The sequence below is a fragment of the Anomaloglossus baeobatrachus genome, chromosome 10 (genome assembly GCF_048569485.1).
Source record: "Anomaloglossus baeobatrachus isolate aAnoBae1 chromosome 10, aAnoBae1.hap1, whole genome shotgun sequence".
Lineage (NCBI taxonomy): Eukaryota > Metazoa > Chordata > Amphibia > Anura > Aromobatidae > Anomaloglossus > Anomaloglossus baeobatrachus.
This window is the reverse complement of record NC_134362.1, coordinates 135815253-135836876: the sequence shown is the minus strand read 5'-3', so window position 1 is coordinate 135836876 and position 21624 is coordinate 135815253. Positions and strand designations below refer to the sequence as shown.

The 21624-nt window shown below is 44.2% G+C and overlaps 2 protein-coding genes across 2 annotated transcripts in view; one reads left to right on the top strand and one right to left on the bottom strand.

The window, feature by feature from the left end:
• Nucleotides 1–1583, top strand: part of SLC7A6OS (solute carrier family 7 member 6 opposite strand) — a 61054-nt gene extending 59471 nt beyond the window's left edge. The window contains exon 5 of the mRNA XM_075325676.1: nucleotides 1341–1583. Coding sequence (XP_075181791.1) covers nucleotides 1341–1363 — 23 coding nt within the window. The 3' untranslated portion in view covers nucleotides 1364–1583. The remainder of the gene's footprint in view (nucleotides 1–1340) is intronic.
• Nucleotides 1584–8866: 7283 nt separating this feature from the next.
• The window catches only part of SLC7A6 (solute carrier family 7 member 6), a 184072-nt gene continuing 171314 nt past the window's right edge, over nucleotides 8867–21624 (bottom strand). Inside the window, exons 9-10 of the mRNA XM_075325669.1 lie at nucleotides 15378–15561; nucleotides 8867–12347 (exon numbers count right to left, since the gene is read on the bottom strand). Coding sequence (XP_075181784.1) covers nucleotides 12244–12347; nucleotides 15378–15561 — 288 coding nt within the window. The 3' untranslated portion in view covers nucleotides 8867–12243. The remainder of the gene's footprint in view (nucleotides 12348–15377; nucleotides 15562–21624) is intronic.

The window sequence follows — 21624 nt, the reverse complement described above, 5'->3', positions numbered from 1 at the left end:
TTCCTGTAAAACTATCGCAAACTTAAACTGTAAAGCTTTTCCAACATTAAAAACCGCCAAGCGTTCTGAAGTTTAGTTTGCTTTTTTTATTATTATTATTATTATTTAAGAAAAAACTTCTTAGCATTGAACTATTAAATCTCCATATACCTCCATATGTATTGCATGACTCCAACCCTCCAGAGAATTGTCAAGGACGAGTTTAAAACAAAAAGTGGTTTGCAAGTAATCTGGAATGTATGAAAACAAAGAAGGAACGGCCCTTCGAATTTTCATAATTTGGCAACTCTTTATTGGAAAACTACACTAGTAAATCTGACGACTCCTGATGCTATAATCTGTGCTATCTGCTGGAGAACCTTCGGCTAAGGCCACAGCCGGCGGGTGACTGTTACATCGCTGCACTACAGTGTGTTTGTGACTGTGTTGTTTTGTTTATTTGCCACGTAGCCTAAATGACTAAACTTGCTCTTCATAAGCATTATCTTTTGTATTCATAGTCCCCCGACACAGCTGTGAGGATACGGCTGCCACCTATGTGCCTTGTTATTGTTGGAAGCTTTTACTGCCCAGAGCAATGTTTGACTATGAAGTAGATATAAAAATAAATAAATGACTACTCCAATCACATTAGAGGGGATTCTCCTTAGTGTTGTATTCCTGGTTTTCTCCTTCACATTGGATGATATCCAGTTAATAAGTTCCTTTCAGGATGCATTGTATATGCCAGGAAAGCCATTATCAAAGAATGCCATCATCGCCTAACACTATCCAATTGGCGGAAGGGGTTGTAAGATCTCAGGAAAAGTAGAGGACAAGTATGTAAAGGGAATCTGGTACCAGGTTTTTGCTATCCCTATCTGAGATATAGAGTTAGAAAACCAGATTACAGCAGTGTGTTGCTTACTGGGCTGCTTGCTGGCGTTTTAATAAAATCACAATTTTCTCTGCTACAGATCTAGCAGTGCTCTAAATGCTGAGCACTCTATAACCTAAACACCACCACAGATTGGCAGCTTTCTGCCTATGCACAGTATACATATAAAACTGCCTATCAATAGTGGGGTGGGGTTATACACAGCTAATGAATATGGAGAACTGTCTGATAGCAGCTGTATTAGCCATATAGTGATAATCTTCTGTTGATAAAACTGCTGTAGTTTTGAAAAATCACAATCAGCCCAGCAAGTGACATCTCTGGAATCCGGGTCAAAGGATTTTTGAATGTTGGAGGCTTTCATTAGAATATATTATATATATTATAAAAATTTTAATTTTGAGAATAGTTACAGTGGTGTGCAGCTTTTAGGTAATGCAACTGTGCAATTTTATATCCTCAGGTTATTATGAAGACAGTGATTAGGACTCCGGGCACGGCCGAGGTTATGCATGGGATGAGTACCATCTGAAGGCAAGAGATTGTGAATATCCCGACAGCGAATATTCGGACTAACAGATTAATGCGACACTTTGGAGGGCATCTCTCTGTGGCACGACACGTTCTGTTTTAAGGGCAAGATTACAAGAACTGAATTTTTTTTTCTTTCTTCTTAACTGTTTAATAAATGGTTAATTTTTCTCTTCTTACTAGTGTTGGGTCACTTTTCTTTAGTTTTCTGTTGCCCTAATACTCACGTAATGTATTCAGCCTAACAATGAAAGGAACAAGTAGAATGTAATGGAGCCAGTGATAACAATGGCAAGATATGCTGTTTCATTACACCTGTGTATCTTTCAATGCAACGTCTATTTCACACATGTAAAGTTGTCTATAAATGTGGATTTTAAGTTAATAAATAATTTTTCTATAACCTCTACAAGGAGTTTGTATGTTCTCCAGTTTCCTCCCACATGACAAAGACACACTGATAGGGAATGTAGATTGTGAGCCCCAATGGGGACAGTGATGCCACTGTATGAACAGCGCTGTGGAGTTAATGGCAATGTACAAGTGAATATTGCTGTATAGTGTTCTTATTTCCAAAACCTGAAGAATTAACCTATTATAGTTGATGGGACTGCTGGAGATATTGCTTTGTCACGCCCCCCTGAGCATGCATCACCATCACTCCACTCAAATGGGGGACTCTGGTTGTTGGGGTTCCCAGCACTTGGACTTCCAATAATGACACTTATTACCTGTGCTTGCATGGTTCATACCTTCTCATGGAGGACCAACTCCTTTTAAGAATGTTTACACAGACTTCAAGACTTGCTTTAGAGGAGCCATTTAAAGGAACCAACGTAATTGGAGCAGCTTAGTCCATGTCTGCACCAACCACCAGGACTTGAAGATGAGCACAAAGTATCATGCAGTGGTCATGTGGAAGAATGGGACATGTGCACGTTCCCCCATATCAGTGCTGCTCACCTCTCAAAGTGGAAATGAGAACCCCGGTAACAGTCCGACAGCATTCTGTTCTTTTCCCTCAGTGGAATAGCCCACCACCATCCTGTACTATCTAGGACAATGGCAAAAATGCATTTAGATTTCTAAAGTGACATACGCTTGCTTCTTCTATTAACCCACTTGAGGATGGAAATGAAAACTCTCAAAGTAAACTTTTTGCCCCATTTAACATTAGTTGGTGAGAAAAACAGCGAGTGGAATTCGATAAATCGCATTCCACTCACACCTATGTCACTCTATGGCCCCGCTTCAAGAGCGATTTTTCTCAGCCCTAATTGGACCAAGAAAACAATCGCAGCATGCTGCGGGTGGAATCCGATTTGTTTGCATTCGCACCCATTCAAGTCTATGGGTACAAGAGAAACATCGCATTGCACTTTCAATACACTGGTGTAACGTGAGTGCAGTGCAATATATGCATCAGCTGACAATGGAGAAGATGGGGAAATTACTCCCTCCCTCTCCTTCGCGGCTGTGCTGTGACTGCAGGATCACATCACAGTGGCATGACAATCGTGTGACACTCTGCTTACACTGCAGCAGAGCGGGAGTTAAGTGTCATGCGATTGACTCCCAATAATGACCATGTGGCCCTAGCCATAAATGCATAGAATTTTTTTTTCTGGTTTTACCAAGCTCTCCATAAACTCTGCCCAGCAATAATACTATTCTTGGTTCATTCAGTCCAAGGTTGTACAAATCATTACTTCTTATATGGTTAGGAAAAAAGAAAACCTGAAAATTACAATAAGGACCAACAGTCATATATTCATGTTGTACTTTATTGATTGTTGGAAAACCCGCAGTCACCAAAACCTTTTATTAAAAAAAAAATCTGAAGAACAAGAATACAAGCAACATACAAGCATTGGGATTATATTGGAGACCTGCTCCCTTTTCTTGTAAATGGCACCCAAGGAGTAAGATGGTCTTAGTCTGCTCCACACAAAAGACACTTAACTTGTAATTTCAAGTCTACAGGATTCCTTCCTAAAACCCCTTCTGTACACACTATGAATATAGCTACTACTGAGGGGTGTCCTAATATATTCTGGATTACGCCAAGAATCAGCTGTTTTCTAAGTTTGTGTTGTATGATTAAGATCTGTTCACACTAGAAAAGAGATTTTTGTCAGGAAATTTCTTGAGTCTGAAAGATCTGCGCACTTGCGGTAAAAAAACGAATGCATTTTTCATGCGGTTTTTCCCCGCAGGTTGGTCCCTGCGTTTTTTTACTACTATCTAGGGCAAAAAACGCAGGTACCTGCAGAAAAGAAGTGACATGCACATTCTTTTTCTCAAGAAATTCTGCAGAAAGAATGTTTTGAGGGGGAAAAAAAAAACGCAGTGTGCGCACAGCTATTTTTATTTCCCATAGGGTTTGCTGGGGAATGTCTGCAGAAAGGTTACAACTGGAGTTGAGCGGATCGGTTATAATCCGGGTCCGGCGGATCCGGATCGGGTTGCCGCAGAAGTCCAGATCTGATCCGCGTCGAGAGAGAGAGAAAAAAAAAATCCGGTTCGTGCACCCTGAATCCCGGGTACTGGTCGGATTCGGATCGGGTTCTCAAACCGTGCGGATCCGGGTCCGCTCAACACTAGTTACAACCATTTTCTCAAGAAATTTCTGTAGCAAAAACGCAGGTAAAAAAGTGTGTGAACAAGGCCTGAGGCATATTTTCATGAATCTCCACGGTTATGTATTACTGGAGCAGATGCCTTCTTTCCAGTAATTTAATGGCCTTGCAGAGGATCCTATACAAATGCAAGAGGTAGAAGCGTTTGCATGCTTGCAATGAAATCTGCCGTCATGGAGAGAATTCACACTGTGTTCCAGTTTTCTGTAACCTATAACTCCTTCTAGAGTTTGTGAAAATCTAATCACCGGCCCTTCCACCACATCCATAATCTCTGCCAACAGATGGGAGCACCGGGACTTGCCACTTAAGGGTGTTTTACATGGTACCGATATCGCTAGTGTGCGTACCCGCCCCCATCGTTTGTGCGACACGGGCATATCGCTGCCCGTCGCGCACAAAATCGCGCTCCCCCATCACATGGCTTACGCTAGGTTCACATTTCCGTTTTAAATCAGTCAGGTCCGTCAGCAACAGATCAGTTGTTTTTTAGGGTACTTTCACACTTGCGTTGAACAGTATCCGTTGCATTGCGTTGTGTAACGGATGCAACGGATGTGTTGCATATAGTGGCACAACGGATGCTGCAAAACAACGCAATTCGTTTTGGTTTTTTTTAGTTTGTTTTTTTTTTACAGTTTTACCAGCGGCAGACTATTGTGAACGATCAGCTGATCGCTCCCTGCAGCCGGCCGCCGGGTGATCAGCTGATCGCTCCCTGCAGCCGGCCGCCGGGTGATCAGCTGATCGCTCCCTGCAGCCGGCCGCCGGGTGATCAGCTGAGCGCTCCCTGCAGCCGGCCGCCGGGTGATCAGCTGAGCGCTGTCACTTGCCGGCGCCCGGGCATGCCGGCGCCCGGGCATGCCGGCGCCCGGGCATGCCGGCGGGCGGGCGCTTAGCTGAGCGCTGTGACTTGCCGGCGGCCGGGCATGCTGGCGGCCGGTCGCTCAGCTGAGCGCTGTCGCTTGCCGGCGCCCGGGCATGCTGGCGGCCGGTCGCTCAGCTGAGCGCTGTCGCTTGCCGGCGCCCGGGCATGCCGGCGGCCGGTCGCTCAGCTGAGCGCTGTCGCTTGCCGGCGCCCGGGCATGCCGGCGGGCGGGCGCTCAGCTGAGCGCTGTGACTTGCCGGCGGCCGGGCATGCTGGCGGCCGGTCGCTCAGCTGAGCGCTGTCGCTTGCCGGCGCCCGGTCGCTCAGCTGAGCGCTGTCGCTTGCTTGCTGTTCGGCCAGCGCAAGCCAAGTTTGATTTAAAAAAAAAAAAAAGAGCATGCGCAGTGAAATCCAGAGGATTCCGCTGCTCAAAATAACGTTACATGCTGCATTCCTCCCGCTGGGCAGAAGCAACGGAGCGTCACCCAGCGGAAGCAACGCAGGTCCTTTTGGTACAATCCGTCACCCATACAAGTCTATGGGAAACAGCGGAATCCGTTAACGGATTCCGCTGTTTTCCAAAAGGGAGGATTGTAACGAAGGAAATAAACGCAAGTGTGAAAGTACCCTTAGATGTCAACTGACGCAACGGATGTGTTTTTCACAGGATTCCTTTCACAGGAATCCTGTGAAAAACTGATCCGTCGCATCCATTACATCCGCTGTGCGTCCATTTTTTGACGGATCAGTCATGATTCGTTTGTGTTTGGGACAGCCCAGTGGGTGTGCCAAACATGCTGGGCATTCTCAGTAGAGCATGACGGAATCCAGCGCCGGATTCCGTCGTAAGACTGATTACGACGAAATCCAGCACCATAGACATCCATTACAAGCTTGACGGATTCCTGCGCGGCGCGTTAATTTTGACGGCCAGAAAAACGTTACATTGTGCATTGCTCCCGCCCAGCGGTCAGTCAAAAAAACGACTGACCGCGACGCAGCGGATGCAACGCAAGGTCATCAGTCGCAATCCGCCACTAATACAAGTCTATGGGACACAACAGAATCCGCTAAACTGATTGCGTTGTTTACCATAGCCGCGGATTGTGATTGATACATTTTAACGGAAATGTGAACCTAGCCTTACCTGCCCTGCGACGTCGCTCTGGCCGGCGATCCGCCTCCTTTCTAAGGGGGCGGGTCGTGCGATGTCACAGCGACGTCACACGGCAGGCGGCCAATAGAAGCGGAGGGGCAGACATGAGCGGGACATAAACATCCCACCCACCTCCTCCTTCCGCATTGCCGATGGAGGCAGGTAAGGAGATGTTCCTCGCTCCTGCGGTGTCACACACAGCGAGAGGTGTGCTGCCGCAGGAACGAGGAACAACATCGCTAATGAGAGGTAAACGATTTTTTGTTTTAGGACGACCTCTCCGCGGCAAATGATTTTGGCTGCTTTTGCGATTGTTTTAGGTCACGCATAAGTGTCACACGCTGTGATATCGTTAATGACGCCGGATGTGCATCACTAACGACGTGACCCAGATGATAAAACATTAACGATATCCTAGCGTGTAAAGCCCCCTTTACCTGATGTCATCTGCGGCTCTTCTTTTGATTAGCTGGATAGGCACTGACATTGCATGTGCTCCATGATTCAACAATGTCACGCCGGGCCGGTTAATCAGAAGATAGGATGCGGTCCTCAGGGCTCCCATCCAGTGGCACCAGATTACTGATGTGCTCCTAGATTCACATCAAATCCACTCACTATCTCTTGTGAAACCACAACTCCATCCATTTGTGTTTCAAGATTGGAGTTCTGCTTCTAAGAGACCCAAAACTGTAAGCTTAGGGGAGCAGCAGACCACCCCTTCATTTCTTTATTACAGATGAGGCAACGATCACACACCCAATTTAACAGTGACAGACCTGAATATAAGGCATTAAGTTTACTGTAATGCAGGGGTAAACAGTTCATGGGTGTGGCCGCACAGGGGGGGGGAGGGGTCGGGGGCCCATTTCTACCTCCAAAGCAGGTGGAATTGTGCATTGCTGAGCTCGGGCTGCAGAAGACCCATATACTGTTCTTGCACAGGGGCCCTTTTCTGTGTCCGCCAGCGCGGAGGTGTTTATGCATGATAATATTCTTGGAGTGGCGCACAGCCCGGTGGTTGTCTGTATTGCATGTTATGGCCATTATGGAAACAGCAGAGCGTTCACTACTCCCACAGATGGCTTACATATCTTCATGGCTAGCTTTCCACCTTTTAATGACTAACATGCAAATACCCCTTTATTTTTGCTTATCCAGGTGTCACTAATACACTGGGTAATTCGAGGCCTCAGGTGAGGGCAGAATACATGACAGTATAATACAGAGGCGTCATGGTCTGCATTAGGAGACAACTATTGCTATCCCATCAATACACAGACTTGTTTCTATGGTTAGACATACAATATGAGGCTGTACAGAATATACAGTGAGACCCTGGTTGTACACCCCCGCCTCAATGCAATACAGAAGCAGGCACAAAAAGAATAGAAGACTATGTGACCCTAGCACTAAGAAGGTAATGTGAAGCTTCAGAAAAATGTGAATACTTGGCAAATCTGCTGAGTGAAATTAGATTTTTCAGCACTAAATTACCTGAAGCATTTCCCTGTAAGACTATGTTCACAACACGATAACTCACGCCCATGGTTCTGTCACCCTAGAGATCAGGCTTCGGGCAGAACCACTGACTGAGCCATTGACTTTAACAAAGCAGATGGAGTCACTTTCCGTTCTGGTTGACCCCTTTTTCAGCAATGTCCACTTTTTGGAGGCAGGAAAAAAGGACAATTTGACAATGTTTTTGTACTCTCCTCAAAAAGGAGGTCAGACAGAGCACAATGTGACTTCACATAAGTGAATGGGGCAGTGCACACACGTGGTAGGTGGTATTCCCCATCAAGAGATATGCAAACGCCACAGAGAACGGAAAAGACAAATTAAAGCGCCACCACTATTTAGAAAGCCATGGCAGGTAATAAAACAGTGATACAAATATTTCTGCCGCAGCACCAGCTACAGTGCTAGTTATCAGGTTCTTCTGGTGTACTATCAGTTTCAGAAACCTTTCTATATGTTAAAGATATGTTGGGTGTTTTATTGGGGAAATCTGGGTTTTAAAAGAGAACCAACCAGCAGGATTTTGCTATATGAAGTAAAGGCAGTGCCATACAGACAGTAAGATGCTGAATGCAGGCATACCTGTTGTAGAAAGATCAGCTGCTTGGTTGATGAAATATCATTAATCAAAGTTGCAGAAAAGCACTGCACTTTGATTGACGAGTGCAAAGGGGATAGGTCTTTGTGGGTCCGGTCCTCGGCATTTATTCCTCCTAGCTTGCACCTTTTTCTGTATTTGAATATCACGCTGCGCCACGATTTCTATTGTTGGTGGCGGGTGTGCATTGCCACAGTACTCAAGTCTTCATTAAAATGGCGCCAGAGATCGCCGTACGCACATGTGCATATGCCTTACTGCGGTGAAGACAGAGAAGCTTTGGCGTGTGCGCAGATGTAAGAAAGAAATCTGTGCACATGCCGATGCAGTAAAGACTAAGAAGCAATGTGCTAAATATAAGAAGAAGAAAAAAAAAAAGGCGCCAGAGATCTCAGTACATGCATGCGCAAAATCCGGCGACAAGTTAATGAAGACTTGAGTACTGTGGCAATGCACACACACCGCCAACAACAGCAATGGTGGTGCAGTGCAATATTCAAATAAGAAAAGGGGGAATAAACGCGAGGACCCGTCCCACAACAACCCGCCCATCTTGCACACATCAAAGTGCAGTCCTTTTCTGCAACTTTGATTAAAGATATTTCATCAACCCAGCACCCAATCTTTCTACAACAGGTATGCCTGGATTCAGCATCTTACTACCTGTATAGCACTGCCTTTACCTCATATAGTAAAATCCTGCTGGTTGGTCCCCTAAAGGGACTCAGTCAGCACAAAATTCTATTCAAACTAAAGACCTACTGAGTGCATCATGGCATAACCAAACATTTAAGTGCACCTTCCCATCTATCTCACAAAAGCCAAGCTGTAAATAAAAAAAAATTGGGGCTGGAGATAGCAGTGAAACTAGTAGGTGGGGAAGTGTACTTAAAAAGTGCTCAGTTTGAACAGTCATTCTTTGCTGACACAGTACAAGCATTCAGTGTATCATGGTGTGGCCAAATATGTACAGGCACCTTCCCATCCATCTCCTCCCTTCTCTGGCTTTTTGAAGTCAGAAATGTCAATCAATCAAAGAAGGGAAGTTGAGATACATAGAAAACAGGTGGGAAGGTGCAGATAAATGTTTGGACACACCATGCTGCACCAAATGCCTGTACTTGGTTTCAACAGTCATTCTGTGCTGACTGTCCCTGGAATCCTCCAGCTATGTGCAGGAGTTCAGTTTCAAAAAAAACTTCCAACTCTCTTCAGTAAAACGGATGAGAGAACAATGAAGACAGGCCAGACCACAGTGGAGGTTAAGAGTTCATATTTAGCTTCAAAAGGAGTATCCTCAGGATCTCTCTTGAGCAGCTCAGATCTTTGCAGTCTCTTTACTTCATGGTGGGGGCAGCACTCTTCCCTGATTGACAGTTTTGTTGCGTTACAGAGCTGTAACATTAATAGAACTATAAAGCTCTGCACACATTTGCTGTAACACTCCCAGCTAATAATGGTTTGCTGTGAAGTCTACACTATTATCACAGTTTCCTTATACTGTAGATAAAAAGGTATTTGAACAAACCTACTGCTTGGTGGGGCAAATGAGCCCTGATGAGCAAATAGGTATTGTGATTACACAGGACTCAGGAACTGAGAGGGGGGAGAGCAGTACCTGCTGTATAGAAATCAATGCATTAGAGAAAAGCGGCTATGAGGTTAGGCGTTATCTGGTACTTTACTTATTTTTCCCTATGAGGCTGAGAACTAACAGCTAGGTAGTTGAAAACTAGGTAGTTGAATGGTGCCGATCGCTTGTGGCTCAGATCAACAACATTGCACCTCCTCTTCCTCTTCCGGGCTGCTCTATCAATTGGGCGTCGCAGTTAAGAGTGCGAGAAGTCAGCTGACACCTAGCATGATATTTGCAGTAAAGCCGCTGTCGACAGAGCAGAGCATAGAAGAAACTGCTCTGTCGACATGACATCACCAGAAGAGGTCTGTGACCACTCAGATAGCAGAGATTAGCACCAGCCAGAACAAGTAACTAGTAACTAGTAACTAACTGCCTGTAAGTTATTAGCCCCAAAGGGAAAAATGAGCAAAGTCTCAAATAAGCCTTTTAACTCCTTAGCCTAAAATGTCACTACTGCATACATTTGGCTGGGCTCAGTGAAATGATCTGTACACTATGTAAGATAAAAGCACTTGTTGCAGGAAATTGATAGCAGATAAAAAAAAGCAAGTCAGTTGCAAACTTGCTTCTTTTCATGCTAACTATAGCAAATTAATAACTTGAGAATATCCCTGTAACAAGAGAAGCTAAAACTGAGATGACGGATAATGGGAGTTTGAGAAGCATCCTTTCCAGGTGTTCTTACACCTGCGTTATGCTAGGTTTAAATTGCATTTGTGCCCACTGTTGGGTACATGCGCTAGAGAACTATGTGCCCGACAGTAGGCACAATCGGGATGAATGCCGAGGCATCCATCCTCTATACAGGCCCATTGTGGCGGGAGGGGGAATAAATACTGCATGGTCTGCATTCCTCTGCAGTGGCCCTCTGACTAAGAGGACGCAGTCTACAGACCCATACTGCCAGCTGGAGGACAAAAAAAATCCATTTGCCTCCATCTAGTGAATGGCAATATGATATGTGGGGTGCGCTTAGACTTTTATAATATAAAAAACAATAATTTTAACCCCTGTAAAACGTTGAGGATGAATTCACTTTCTTGAAAAGCCCATCTTTTAAGGCACTCCATGAGTCGTACAAAATCTGCCTGCAGCATAAGCAGTGTAGCCTGAGAAATAATAATAAAAAAATCATCTCCTAAATTCTTGGAGTGTTTTCTGGCATTATATATTCAACGTCTCAACAAGCAAGGTGTGGCCAATAAGTATTATAACATCAAGGGAGGAGGCAACCGCGCAGCTCTTCCGTTATTACAGTCTAAGGCCAGTAATGGCCAAGCAAACAGTGTTCATTATTTCCTACCAGTCCTATGGGCTTAAATAGAGGGTCCATGTGCAATTTCAGGCACTTCTCTATTGGTTTTAAGAGGAAAAAAAAGAAAAGATGATGTGAAAGTGGGTACAGTACCCCATGTTCTGCCCAAGTGTGAGAGTCCCAGTGAAGGAATTACCACTTATTTATGATATTTCAAAGTGGGAATCCAATTGTTAAAACGGAAAGAAACCCAATTCAGTTAAACACGATTTTTATGTAACAGAAGGCAAGAACCCAGGCCACATCCATACCTCATTCACAAACTCAGAACATGCAAGGTCAACACAGCTGCATTTTCTCTGTCATTTGATACCTTCATCATGAAAGTTTTAAAAAAAATATATAATAATGGTTTTATCCTTTGTAAAGCTTGTATGAAGATAACCTGAAGAGCCGCACCTGAGGTCGGCATTGCACCTGATACGAATTCTGTTTTTGGTAAAAAAATAACCCAAAGCCAACACAGAATGGAGCGTATGTGATCATTGATGAGTGGTGCTGGCATCACCTTAGTACATAGTAACCATCTTTTGGCACCTAAGGCCTCATTAACACATCAGTTTTTCTTATACGTGTTCTGTTATATTATTATAATCTATGGGGAAGTTCAGATACCTGTGTATTTTTGCAGGCCAATTGGTTCACACAGACATGTTGGATTGTGATCTGGAGTATCAGATCAACTTTCCAATGCAAGTTATGAATCCATGAGAAAAAAAAATATGTTATTTTGTATAATGTTTGATTAAAAAAAATCATGAGAAACCTTTACTGATGAAACTCGGATGGACTTTTGTACACTAGGAACATGACTGATGTCTTAACAATGCCCTATGCCTCATCCACACTTGAATATTTTGGTCAGTATTTTGCATCAGTACTTGTTAGCTGAAGTTGAACAATGACATTGAATAGATTTCTACGTCATTGATGTTTTGGCTAACAAATACTGACCAAAATCTATCCGTGTGATTGGGGACCGTGACCATATTTTCCATAGTTTTTCATCTTGAAGGTCAATAACACGCTCGAAATTGCACAGATTTCCTTCTTCCTTTCAATATAGGTCTTCCAGTTTCACTTAGAATGATGCTTTTTATCATAGGGGTTGCTTTGATATCTCCTCTGGTCTTTTCTCATCAACAGGATCTATCTCCGTCAAAACACAATTGAAGATCAGCTGGGTCCACCTTGTAAGAAAAGCTGAGATGGAAACAAAAAAAGTTCTACTTGTTACTTTACAGTAAGGAAGAAAAAAAGGGAACCTGGCACTAGATTCATGGTGTCCAGAATGGCGGGCAGCATCAATCCGAGCCCAGCTGCATGATTACAGCCACATATGGAGACATTTAGAGGAAATATCGTTTAGCGAGCCGGCGTGATAGTTAAGTGGCAGCACCAGACAGCTTTTCCTTGCACCCCTCCAGGTGATTGACAGGTCTCTCCTATGTGTGTACACCAGGAAACCTGTCAATCACTTAGCACAGCATACGGAAAAGCCGTCCGCACCTCAAACTATGTCTTCTTCGAAATGGCCGTAGTTTGGGCAGCATGAATCGAGTGACAGGTTTCCTTTTAACATTTTTACTTGCAACAGTGTAAGAAGAAACACACAAGTCCATTTTTATACAAATGTATAAAAGTTTTATATGGAACCTGTCAGCTGAATTTCTGTTATTAAAGTAAAGGAGCCATGTTAACCATTAACCATTGACCAGGCCACATCCCCCATTCCAGGCAAGGCACATCAATAGCAATCACCTGATTCAGTTCAACTTATTGTACAAATTTATTCTTGGGAGGATTATTGTACTGTACCGCCCCCATGCCAGCGGCCGAGCCACTCGGATCCGGAACCGCGCTGGCTCGAGGGGTCTCCAGACCCGGGGGTTCGTGCGGACACTCGAGTTTGAAAAGGGGAGTATGTACGTGGGAGTTAGAAGTTTGTGACGCCACCCACGGTGCATGGTAAGGTGAAGTACCTCCGCTGCTGTTGGGGAAGGGGGAGCCCGATGGCGATGGTACGGCAGCCAGGTGTTTAACCCCTCCGTGGGTAGGGGGTTTGTGCCCCAGGGCCCGGTGTTGGTGGTGCAGGAGTGGGGTGCCGTTGTGAAAAGGAAGGGTTTCTGCGTACTCAGTACAAGAATACTGACACAGACAGCTTGTAAACCAGAATTCTGAGCACCACTGCAGCAAGGAGGAAGCACGCTTGGACCCGTGCCCTTGGTGTTGCTTGTTAACCTGTGGCCTTTTCCGTGGCACCTTATTCACTGTTTGGACCTTATAGTGTGGAACTAGTCGGGTCCCGCTCACCCGTATGGCTAACGGAGTGAGCTTGCTCTCAGGGTTCACGCTTGGGATTTGGTAGACTGTGTTTCGTAGGGAAAGTCCTATCCCATCGGTGCGCTAGTACCCCGATTTTGGAGCGGGTGAGGGATGAATCTTGAAGGCTTTACCCCCGTTGGGTAAATTACCAGGACGCTTGAAGCTACTTCCCGGCCTAGGGTCGTGCCCTGGCCCCTGCCCGGAGATGGCTCAAGGCCGCCGGCTGCCCTCCTCGGCAATCCGTGCCCCTTGACACGATCCCATGCGACCAAAGTTCCAGCTCCTACTAGGCCCAGACCAACATCTGTCACCTAGTAGACTCAAGGAGCCCTGTTCCAAACCTCCTCTCCCTTTCACCTCCAACACAACACTGCTCTCTTCACTTTTTCACTTTCCCCTACCAAGCCCCCAAGTGGTCAGCCCTATTCCCTTCAGGCCCCCAGTGGTGTGTCTGGTGGGTGTGGTGTAAAGTGTTCCTAGGGTTTTGACTGGCTAAGCTCTTAGCAACACCACAGGACAAGGATCCGTAACCAAAGAGGTTTGGATACTGCGCAGAAGGGCAGATTGCACAATACCCTGTGAAGACCTGATAGGCCAGGGCGTCACAGTAACTTAAAGGGATTGTCCGGTCATAAAAAATTGATGACCTATCAGTAAGTCAGAGATATCAGATTGGTGGGGGTCAGACCACCAGCAGCCGTTATTAGCTCTAGGGGTGGTGGCCGATATAAACACTGAAAGGACAAAATAACAGCAATGTAAAGTGAATTGCTTCATATATTGTATTAGAAACAGCACAGAGTGAGAGGTATATTAAAACAGAACTATTACTGAATGCCACAGTGCATTTAAAATTAGGAAAAAATAAATGATTCCTATATTCAATGGAGTAATATAAAACATCCACATCTCCTTACTATGAAGGCCAGACAATACAAAACATCATTGTAAACCTATATAACCAGACAGCAACTGAATAATACTTTGAAATTGATATCCGGACCATTATTTCAATGGAAAATTGCTATTCAGTCGCTGTCTGGCTATATAAGGTTTACACCACAGTGTTTTGTATTGTTTAGGCTCCATGGTAAGGAGATGGGTGATCATCTATATTACTACATTGAATATAGGGATGCTATGTTTTACACATTGGACAGCGTAGAGGAGGACAGCTTGGCTTAATGTATAGTATCCAACGCAGGGTACTGCAGATCAGGTCCTATTAATGAGCTGATTGACAGTTCTTCGTAGTGACTGCTGCACAGTGAACAGAGCCATGCTGTTCTGCTCAGTCCAATATATCTGGCCACCACCAGAGCAAATAGCTGTTCAAATAGCTGTTCCTGGGCGTCAGACACCCACCAATCTGATATTGGTGACCTATGTGAAAGATGTTCTGTGCAAACAACCCCTTTATTATTATTATAGCACCATTTTTTCTATGGCGCTTTACAAAGGACCTTTTCTGGTGTCAATAGTGGCCAGTTTTTGTTCCCATCTTATTCTAGATTCTCTCCTGGGTAAGAGATATGGAACTTTTTTTATTGCTAACCTATATGGTGTTTACAAGGAGGGGGTCTCAGAGTAATAATGCAAAGCCGCCCCCATAGAATCCTGTAAGTCACACCCCCTTAGTAATAACCCTCCCTCACCCAAATTTATTTATTTATTTTTTTTTAAAAGAAATTGCACCAAATAAAGAAGATCCATATCTCTGGCACCATCTGGTGGATTTACAGCATACCCATGGAAGAATTGGGAAAAAATAAGGGCAAATACTGGCCAATTTTGACTTGGTCACAGGTTCTACGTAAGAGGTCACTGTATAACTTCAGGCTAGGAGCAAATCTAAACTTTCCCAAATTGCTTCAACCTTAGAAAGTTAAAACACAATTACTTCCTTACCCAATAGTTTGCCGATGCAGGGCGGCCTTTTGGATTCAGGTAAGTAGACTCCCATGAGGTAAACTGGGACACCAGAAAGAGCAATGCCAATCCCAATGAGCGAGTTCACAGTATCACTGTACAACGGGACACAGATCAGGAACAGTGTACATAGGCAGAATACAATTGGATAAAACAGGCTGAGCTGAAAACAGAGAACAAACCATCCATTAACACCACATCCATTAGGGCAAATTCACAAGATGCACCTAGATATACAACGGGAAAGTGGTATCTCAAGGTAATACATTTTCTAGCCGCTAAGTCTTCAAAGCGTTCCTTCATAACAATAGCATTATAGTGCCGGAATCACATTTAAAAAAAATGATTACAATACACCATTAGCGATTTTTGCATGGACTCTAAATCTTCGTAAGTTAACTTGGCAAGCTCTACAAAAAGAACAGCTACCCCTTAGGCCATCTGTTGGAGACATCCTGCTTTGCACTGATGAGGGGAAAAGACCCCAAAACACGTCTGTTAATAAAATAAGAAGCCACACCAGAAACTCTAAGTAATGCGCTAAAAGAGTGGATATTGACTTTTAGAATTGCTACATTCAATAGGTGGCAATAATGTTCCTGTCATTTCCCTTCACTCTGAGGATTGATGGGAGTTCTAGAGGTCAGACCATAAAAGTGACTGCATGTCCAAACAAGACGCCATCACTTTTTGAAAATCTCTTTAATCAAGACTGCAAAAGTTGCCTATGTTTTTAGTTTAGATGCATTATGACAAGACATGATCTGTAGCAGAGGCCAAACAACAAATCAGCACCATTTTCGAATGCTAGTTTATATTTGCATAGTTTTTGCAGGATAATAATACCACATACTGCGTGTACAGGGACAGTAAGAAGAAAATAACAAGCAGTGGGAGACGTGGCTTGGCTGGGCATGTGAGCGGCTGTATAGGACAAAATCTCCAGGAATACTACCTGCTTGACTGTACTTCCACTGGGCCCCCACCCTAGCACAAAACAGCTCTTCAGGTGTCTGAAACCCTAGTGTATCCTCCAGCGACATGATCATGGCCACGAATGGCCAGAAAACACAAAGATAGTGAGGAGCATGAGCAGGGAAACCCAAGATGGTGCCATGTACCTACATCCAGTACCAGAGCTGGAAGAGTACTGGCAGCAAACACACTGGCAAAACTTTCTGGCTTTGCTAGAACCACCATTACACACACCACTGACCCTGATGGACCACAGGACCATCGGGGAGGAGACACCACTTTAGGGAGATCCAGGCTGCATCTACTTCAGATGGTCTCTCGGTTCATCAGCTACACCTGGAGGCAAACCATCCTGCCAGTATCAGAGCAGCCAGTTACTGCACGCACATTGAAAAATGTATATATGGTGGTTACACACTACAGCTCAGCAATCTCCTCACACCTATACAGATGGAGCTGGTAAAGGATGATATTTCTTTCATGCAACAAGATCTGCAAAAAGTTACTAACTGTACTGCACCAGCAGAGGGCAGAATTAGTGAATTAGAAGATAAGTTACCACAACTAACCCGCAACTCCTGCAGACATGACCAACTAATCCTAACCCCAATGTCCAAAGCAGAAGACCTGGGAAACAGGCTGAGGAGCAATAACGTGTGGGTGGTTGGCATTCCGGAAAGAACAGCGGGCAACAACCCTACGGAACATTGGGGAAAATAACTGCGTTTGCCATTTGCGGAAATTTGCAGGGAAAGATGCGGGCTCAGCATGTGAACCCACATCAAAGCAGGGAACATGAGCTATAACGCCTCAGTATGTCATAAATCGTGAAGGGGTTAAGTTGTGTGCCATCAGTGACTTCCCAACTGATTGTTGGAGCTACGACTCAGCTGACACTTGAATCCCGCTAAGTATGATATGCTGGCAAGCTCCAAAGGAAAGTTCTCTCTGAGGTTCTTCGGCTGCCATATGCTCGGTTGCAGGAAGGACTGGTACCCTCTTCCATCTGCCCATGTCAGGTGGAAATATAACTTCATGTTGAATGTTTGTTTATGGGGGGATAACAATTTCAAAATGGGCTGCACAGTTCTGAATTTAATGCAAGTCGATATTTTTTCTTTCAAAACTGTACTGATGTGCCAAGGTGATACCACATTAGTATATAAAAGAGTGCCAGCAATATTTATCCCCTCTTTATTTTTCAATCTATATTTAGACCAGTGTTATGTCTAGCAATCTTAAATTTCTCTTGAAATTCGTCAGAGGGTTAGGAGATGCTGCAAAACGAACGTATGTTATGGAATATGTCCGGGAACACTCACCCGCAGTGGTGTGCCTGCAAAAGACGCATTTAGAAAAAAAGCTATAACAGCGTGCATGAATAGCTCATGGATTAGCCATTATTTCCACCTAACTTTCTCAAGCTTTTCCATGAGTGTCCTAGTTCACAGGTCCATCCTTTTTGAAATTATTTTTTGTACGATTGACGTAGTGGTAGTTTTGTACGCATTGTAAAACATGCTCTAAAGAATTAATGATTGAAATGGGCTTACAGTGCCTTGCAAAAGTAGTCACCCCCTTGGCATTTTTCCTTATTTTGTTACTTTACAACCGGTTACCTTCAGAAGTCACATGCTTCGTGAAAGGAAGTCTTCCTGTGTGCAATCTTAGTGTCAGGTGGTCTGACAGTATATAAACACCTTTTTTTGAAAGGTATCAGAGGCTGCAACACCATTAAGCAAGACGCGCCACTAACCAAACACCATGAATCCAAGGAGATCTCCAGACAAAGCAGGGACAAAATTTTTTAGAAGTACAAGTCAGGATTGGGTTCTAAAAAATATCCCAATTTCTGATGATCCCCCAGAGCACCATCATCAAAGCCATTGTCATCAAATGCAGAAGATAAACTGTGGAAAAAGAAGCGCAATAGGGTCTTACCCCGGTAGCAATGGGGGAGAGAAAGATGTGGTACTACTCACCTATAGGGGTTGTGAAAGTCACAACTCCTATAAACAGCAAGTATGTATATAACTCCAAGCCACGGCAGCGGTCCCTCGATTGGCAGATAACAGGGAGTAGTAGAATAAGGGTTTCCAAGCCGCGCCAATGACTCGCCGATCATGAAGATTGTAGATTAATGTTGCTTTTATTCAATACACAGGTCAACGCGTTTCGGAAGACACAGCTCCCTTCTTCAGGACAGACTGGCAAAAAATTTGATGTTTCTTGCCAGTCTGTCCTGAAGAAGGGAGCTGTGTCTTCCGAAACGCGTTGACCTGTGTATTGAATAAAAGCAACATTAATCTACAATCTTCATGATCGGCAAGTCATTGGCGCGGCTTGGAAACCCTTATTCTACTACTCCCTATTATTGTCATCAAATGGAAAGAACATGATACCACAACAAACCTGGCAAGATAGGACCGCCCACCAAAACTCTTAGACCAAGCAAGGAGGGCATTAATCAGGGAGGCAGTACAGAGAACAAAAGGTAACACTGAAGGAGTTGCAGAGATCCCCAAGCAGAGACTGGAGTATCTGTCCATAGAACAACAATAAGCCATACACTCCATAGAGCTGTTTTTTATGGAAGAGTGGCCAGAAAAAAAAAAAAAAAACTTTCCTGCTATTTCTTGCACCAAACCAACACAGCTCATCACCCCAAGAACACCATCCCCACAGTGAAACATGGTGGTGGCAGCATCATGCTGTGAAGATGTTTGAAAGCAGAAGGGACAGGGAAAATGGTCCAAGTCAAGGGGAAGATAGATGGTGCGAAACACAGGGATATTCTTGCCCACAACCTATTTCAGTCATTCAGTGATTTCAGACTGGGAAGGAGGTTCATCTTCCAACAAAACAATGAATCAAAGTATACTGCTAAAGCAACACAAGTAGTTTAACCCTGCTGTTCTGTTCGGGTTTACTAAACACTTATGTTCTGGTTATTTTTTTAAAAAGTAAAAAAAAAAAAACATAAAAAACATAGTAAGAACCCATGAAATGAGGAAAAAAAAAAATCAATTAACCACAAGTTTCAGATCCGCATAGTGAATATTCACTTCATTTTTGACCGAACAGAACAGCAGGGTTAAGAGGAAATGTGTAAATTTATTGGAGCAGCCTAGTCACAGACCAGACTTTAAAGGGAACCAATCATCAGGATTTGTGTATATAAGCTAAAGCCAGTGCTATACTGTCGCTATCAGGCTGCTTATCTACATACGATTAGTGGTCAGTTCGGATGTTTAGGCTTTCAAATCCAAAAAAGTAAACTTTAAAAAATCGTCAGCTTCTTGAGTGGCAGTTGCAACCGAGCAGATACTATATGGGTGGGTATTCATATGGATTCCCGCCCCCCTGCCTGTTGTTCCTCCCTCTCTCTGTTCTCTATGCTAATGTTTGTCACTAAGATGGCGTTGGAGTTGGCGCCTGCGCATAGCACTCATCTCCGGCGCCATCTCTGTGAAGATCTTTGTGTCCTGGGGCGGCCCGGTGTCCTGGGGCGGCCCGGTGTCCTGGGGCGGCCCGGTGTCCTCTTCTGCAGCTAATCGCTATGATCAGCTGTTCTCCACTCCTGTTGCGACAGCGCACGCTCCCACGGTCACAAAGACAGCTGAAAAAGCGAGGGCGCATGCGCTGTCCTCTCAGCCGCAAGATTAGAATAACAGGGGGTAACATGATCTTCACAAAGATGGCGCCAGAAATAAGCACTATGTGCAGGGCCAACTCCGACGCCATCTTTGTGACGAAAAAGTTAAAAATAGTAACATTAGCCTAGAGAACAGAGAGAGGGAGAAACAACAGGCAGGGGTGAGAATCCATATGAATACCCACCCATATACACTGTGTTCCAAATTATTATGCAAAAAATATTTTTTTCATATTTTCCTAAATTAACTTTATGAATTGCAGTCATTGTTATTTTTCAGTCATCTACTATTCGAGTATAATTGAAATGTTTTTGATCAAACTACCTATGAAAACAGTATATTTTTTAAAAATAATAAACATTCAAAATGCACTTAAAATGCATGTTCCAAATTATTATGCACAGCAGAGTTTTCAACCTTTTTATTTTTATTTTGAAAAACAAAATGGTCAATTGTGAAATTCTAAGCATTATCAGCTTATTACAAAATGAAATCAACCAGTTTTCAAGTCAAAACTTAATTCTAGGTGATGTTACAGTTGCACATAGGACCCCTTGTTTGAAAGAAGCTTCTGAACTCTCTCGTCCATTGAATTTGTCAGCTTTTGGATGGTTTGTGCTTCAATTGTTTTGCATGTGGACAGAATACCCTCCCACAGCTGTTGCTTAGATGTGAACTGCCTCCCGCCATCATAGACACTCCTTTTGATGATGCTCCAGAGGTTCTCAATGGGGTTGAGGTCAGGGGAACATGGTGGCCACACCATAAGTGTGTCCTCTTTTATGCCCATAGCAGCCAGAGATGCAGATGTGTTATTTGCAGCATGAGACGGTGAATTATCATGCATGAAAATGATCTCGCTGCGGAATGCATGGTTCTTCCTCCTGAACCATGGCAGGAAGTGCTGTTTTAGAAACTCCACATAGATTATGGAGTTCATCTTTACCCCTTCTGGGATCCTAAAGGGGCCGACAATCTCTCTCCCCATGATTCCAGCCCAAAACATTACTCCATCTCCTCCTTGTTGGTGCCTTAGCTGTGTTTTCATGGGGTGTCCATCAACCAGCCATCCTCCACTCCATCCATCTGGACCATCGAGCGTTGCACGGCACTCATCGGTGAACAAAACAGTTTGGAAGTCAGTCTTCATGTATCGTTTGGCCACTGGAGCTGTTTCTGATTGTGTGCAGTAGATAGAGGTGGTCGACAGGATGGCTTACACACAGCTGCAAACCTCTGAAGGACCCTGCATCTTGTTGTTCGGGGGACGTTGGAGGCACCAGCAACTTCAAAAACTTGTCTGCTGCTATGACAAGGCATTTTAGCAGCTGCTCTTTTAACCTTACGCAATTGCCTGTTGGAAAGAGTCCTCAATTTCTCCTTATCAGCACACACACGCGTGTGCTGTAAATCAGCTACATACTTCTTGATTGTGCGATGATCACGATGAAGTGTCTTGGCAATGTTGATTTTAGTCATGCCTTGACCTAAATACTCCACAATTTGTTGCTTCTCAGCAGCCGACACATCCTTTTTCTTTCCCATTTTGGCAAAAAATGTAGGCTGCTTAATAATGTGGAACAGCCTTCTAAGGC